The 5,247-nt window shown below is 51.9% G+C and overlaps 1 protein-coding gene across 1 annotated transcript in view; it reads right to left on the minus strand.

Moving 5' to 3' along the window:
* Positions 1-3,237: 3,237 nt before the first annotated feature.
* The window catches only part of VWCE (von Willebrand factor C and EGF domains), a 50,517-nt gene continuing 48,507 nt past the window's right edge, over positions 3,238-5,247 (minus strand). Inside the window, exon 20 of the mRNA XM_032153006.2 lies at positions 3,238-4,251. Within this exon, the coding sequence (XP_032008897.1) occupies positions 3,614-4,251 (638 nt within the window). The 3' untranslated portion in view covers positions 3,238-3,613. The remainder of the gene's footprint in view (positions 4,252-5,247) is intronic.

Here is a 5,247-nt window from a genome sequence, read left to right on the forward strand (position 1 = left end):
TTCTCTGAGCCTCTGCTTCTCAGCTGTAATATTGGGTGGGGAACAGTCCAGTTAAGCATGTTTTTATACTTGGAAAAACTTGGGAAAAGTGTTTACAGCTGTCCCCTGCCCCACCCCTGACCAAACTTTTTTTTTTTTTTTTTTTTTTTTTTGAGATAGAGTCTCGCTCTGTCACCCAGGCTCTGGAGTGCAGTGGCGCGATCTTGGTTCACTGCAACCTCTGCCTCCCGGGTTCAAGCGATTCTCCTGCCTCAGCCTCCCGAGTTGCTGGGAATATAGGCGTGTACCATCACATCTGGCTAATTTTTATATTTTTAGTAAAGATGGGGTTTCACCATATTGGTCATGCTGGTCTTGAACTCCTGACCTCATGATCCGCCCGCCTCAGCTTTCCAAAATGCTGGGATTACAGGCATGAGCCACCCCACCCAGACTCCTTTTTTTTTTAACATTCAAAATGAACATCATTGACATGAGTCCTATTTGCAGAGGCAGGTTGGGGGGACTAGTATTAAACTTAAATTGCATGCTAACTTATTGCATAAAGAAATAGCAATGAGGAAATTGGCACTAATTTTTAGCCACTACCATTTTGACAGATGGACTTGTTTGAAAAGTTGCAGCATGGGGGCAATGAGCCTTCTACGCTTTCATCCTGAAATCAGACCCCACGTGGCATCACCAAGCCAGGTGGGCTGTAGCAAGCTTAGGGGCCACAGGGCCACAAGTGCAAACCACTGAGACTTATGGAGGCATTATCACACGTCATTGTCACAACTCCATAAAGTAAGCCTGTTATTATCCCCATTGTCCAAATAAGGGAGCAGAAGCTGAGCGCGGTGGCTCACGCTTGTAATCCCAGCACTTTGGGAGGCCGAGGCGGGCAGATCACCTGAGGTCAGTTTGAGACCAGCCTGGCGAACATGGCGAAACCCCGTCTCTACTAAAAATACAAAAACTAGCTGGGCATGGTGGCGCGCGCCTGTAATCCCAGCTACCTGGGAGCCTGAGGCAGGAGAATTGCTTGAACCTGGGAGGCAGAGGTTGCAGTGAGCCGAGATCATGTCACTGCACTCCAGCCTGGGTGACAGAGCAAGACTCCATCTCAAAAAATAATAATAATAAGGGAGCAGAGACCTAATATCCCACAGCTAGTCCAGCTGAGCAAGGCTCAAACCTGAGTTTCATGGGCTCCAGACCCCGCTCATGACCATGACCCTTTGTATCTTACTGGACAAAACAGCCTCTAAGTCCTTTACCTCTCTAAACTGTTTGGTTTCCATGCTCCTATCTCCCACATTCATTATTCCTGCCACCATGCGCAGGTTAGAGGCCATGACTACACTGTCGTCTGGACTGGATACCAGGTTGCCTTTGCAGTCAGGAAACACTTCAGCAGACCCTTCGCCCTGGGACACAGAGTGAGCAGCAGGTCAGAGAAGGGCTCAGAAGAGGGCGGCCTCGGCAAAGCGATGGGCCATGCCCTGGGGTGCTTTCGCTCCATAGCCTCCACGGGTTTCAGTGGTAGCAAGTGCGGGGCTGCAGGCTGTAATCCCAGTATTCAGGGAGGCTGAAGTGGGAGGATCGCTTGAGCCTAGGAGTTCAAGACCAGTCTGGGCAACACAGCGAGACCCCGTTTCTACAAAAATTTTTTTTAAATTAGACAGGCGTGGTGGCATATGCCTCTAATCCCACCCACCCGGGAAGCTGGGGTGGGAGGAAGGCTTGAGCCCATGAGGTTGAGGCTGCAGTGAGCCATGATCATGCCACTATACTCCAGCCTGGGTGGCAGGGCAACATCCTGTCTCACCAAAAAAAAAAAAAAAAAGGTAGCAAGTGGTGACTTGGTGACAGGGCAGCTTCTGCTTTCCAGCCCCACATCACTTTCCTTATCACAAATCCTCATCCCCCCATTCATGACGGCACTGTCCTCTTTCCATCTCTCATGCACACTGTGCTACACTGCCCAGATCCCCCTGCTAGGACTGAAGGATCAATCTCCCAGCTGCTGGGAAGGTGGTTGACCAGCAGCTCTCTGGTCAATGAGGCAGAAAGCCCTGCCCTGTGGCCCCAGCTCAGGACAGCTCTGAAGGGCCAGCCTAGCCCCAGAGCTCCCAGAGGGCGCTGGCTGAGGCTTCGAGAAGGCCCAGCAGCCCGACTCTCCCTCCCCGCTCCTTCCCCCCTGCCCATAGGTGTTCATGCTGAAAACACGTCTTAAGAAACTGCTGGCCCGGCCGGGCGCGGTGGCTCATGCCTGTCATCCCAGCACTCTAGGAGCCCAAGGTGGGCAGATCACCTGAGGTCAGGAGTTCGGGACCAGCCTAGCCAACATGGTGAAATCCCAACTCTACTAAAAATACAAAAAATTAGCCAGGTATGGTGGCGGGCGCCTGTAATCCCAGCTACTCAGGAGGCTGAGGCAGGAGAACCACTTGAACCCAGGAGGCAGAGGTTGCAGTGAGCCGAGACCTCGCCATTGCACTCTAGCCTGGGCAACAAGAGCAAAACTCCGTCTCAAAAAAGAAACTGCTGGTCTATCATTTCGTCTCAGAGGTTCCTTCCCAGAAGCAAGCCCTCTCCATCATCTTTTCCCTTCTCACTGTGGAAGCCCCCCAGTGTCTGTATGGTATTCCATGGTGTACATACTATGCAGCCATAAAAAAGAATGAGATAATGTCCTTTGCAGGAACATGAATGGAGCTGGAGGCCATTATCCTCAGCAAAGTTATGCAGGAAGAGAAAACCAAATACCGCATGTTCTCATAAGTGGGAGCTAAATGATGAGAACACATGGACACATAGAGGCGAAAAGCACACACTGGGGTCTATGGAAGGGTGGAGGTAGGGTAGAGGGAGAGACTTAGGAAAAATAACTGATGGGTACTAAGCTTAATCCCTGGGTGATAAAATAATATAATCTAACAAATCCCTGTGACACGAGTTTAACTATATAATAAACCTGCACATGTACCCCTGAACTTAAAATAAAAGAAAAAAAAAACAGAAAAGAAAATCATGATCTTGGGGAAAAAAATAAAAAGAAGTCTCCCAACATAAAAGGCCGCCAAGTGCTTACAGGAGACCCTTCCCCAGCCCAGTCACAATGTGGTGTCAGCTTTTCTCCCCAGCAGTGGGGTAAAGGTGGATGCTCGCTTACCACCTGTAAGCCTGGGGTCACATTTCCCACCTTCCCACAGGTAAGCAGTGAATGAGCAGCGCAGCATGGGGAAACCGAGACAACCTTTAATCAGGAAACCTCAGGGGGACGCATGACACCTGGTGGTACAGTCCCAGTGAGTGGAATCCCAGCTGGATGCAACTCTTCCTCCAGGAGAACTTGGCAGCCCCGACCCTTCTCAAAAGATGAGCTGGCCACGTGGTCCAGGGAGGATGCTGACAGTGGAAACCACTTCCTCCATTCTTACAGCACATTCCAAACACTTCTTGGGAACAAGGTTACATCCAGGCTTGGGGGTCTTCCATCCTCACCAGGGCCCCTGCAGGAGGGAGCCCAGGCATCCCCACCAGGTTCACCCTTGGAGCCGCCCTGCACACACCCTGGGCCACTGGCAGAGTGTCCTCTCTCCGGAGTCTCCCGGACACAGTGACCTGCTTACATGGTGGACTCTTCCCCCTGAGAAGCCCCCACTGGGGGCTGCTGGGGGCCAGGGTGGGTGGTGGCTGCAAGGGCTGTAGAGAGTCTAGAGGTGGTGGGAGAAAGCGTGCGAGGCCCGAGGAGGGTGATGGGGGTCTTCGAGGGGCTGGGGTCCATCATGGAAAGTGCTGAAGCTTCCGTCAGGAGGGTGGCAGGCAGAGGAGGCCACCTGGACACTATCTGGGCCCCAGAGGCTGAGAACGAGCGCTCTGGAGTCACAGGAGGTGGCTGAGGAGCCCCTGGGGAAGCTAGAGGTAGAGTGGGGGCTCCTAGAGGGGTCGAAGGCCCTGGTGAGAGTCGAGGGGAGGCCCCAGGCTCCCCTGGGAAAGTGCCTGTTGGCCCCAAAGTGGGTGAGTGGGGACCATGAGCTCCTGCCGGGCTTGTAGGTAAAGTCTGTATTTTCGTCAAGTTCGTTCTAAAAAGGAGCTGGAGGAGATGAAGCACCGGCCTCGAGGGTGATGCTGTCGGGGACCCAGGACAGGAGCTACAGTTGGCAGGGGCCTCAGTGTCTCCACGCAGGCTCCGAGCAGCTTTGCTGAATGCCACATTTCTGTGAGCGGAGAGCCCCTGCTTTTCTTCCAGAGGAGACAGGGAATCTAGAGAGAGGAGGGCGAAATGAGATGCACAATGGCTCTCTCCAGTGGCCAAGGTGGCTCTGGGACAAGGTATACCAGGGACACCCAAGCTCTGTCCTCAGAGGGACCTCAGCACACCTGGTGAGGACCGGCCAGCTCCTGCCTCCAGGAAGGGAAGACTGAAGGAGCCATGAACGGAGGGAGGCAGGCAGTTAGCTGTGTGACCTCATGCAAGGCATGCAACTCCCCTGAGCCTCTGTTTCCTCATCTGTAAAATGGGCACAGCAGTAAGGACTGAGTGTGAATGAAAGGGTACACGGAGAGTCTCAGCCTAAACCTCAATGTGAGCTATAGACATTGGATGTCAATGACATGTCAGTGTCAGTGTAGGATCACCAATTATAACAAACACGCCACGCTGGTGTGGGGTGCTAATAGAGGGCAACGCCGTATCATGTGGAGTCTGAGGCATATGGGAACTCTCTGTACTTTCCACTCAATTTTGCCACGAGCATCAAACTGTTCTAAAAAATAATTTCTCTGAAGAATTTTTTAAAAAGTCTCATCCTAGGGCCTGGCACATCACAAAGGCTCAGTACACAAGGATAAAATAAACACAGATGCCCCTTGACTTACAATGGGGTCATGTCCCAATAAACCTGTAAATCAAAAATGCATTTCTGACCAAGCGCAGTGGCTCACGCCTGTAATCCCAACACTTTGAGAAGCTGAGGCGGCGGATCACCTGAGGTCAGGAGTTCAAGACCAGCCTGGTCAACATGGTGAAACCCCGTCTCTACTAAAAACACAAAAATTAGCCAGACGTGGTGGCACGTGCCTGTAGTGCCAGCTACTCGGGAGGCTGAAGCATGAGAATCACTTGAACCCGGGTGGCGGAGGTTGCAGTGAGCCGAGATCGCACCACTGCACTCTAGCCTGGGAGACAGAACAGGACTCCGTTTCACCAAGATAAAAAAAAAAAAAAAGCCTTTTTTTTTTTTTTTTTTTTTTTTTTTT

The sequence above is a fragment of the Hylobates moloch genome, unplaced genomic scaffold (assembly GCF_009828535.3).
Source record: "Hylobates moloch isolate HMO894 unplaced genomic scaffold, HMol_V3 SCAFFOLD_5, whole genome shotgun sequence".
Classification (NCBI taxonomy): domain Eukaryota; kingdom Metazoa; phylum Chordata; class Mammalia; order Primates; family Hylobatidae; genus Hylobates; species Hylobates moloch.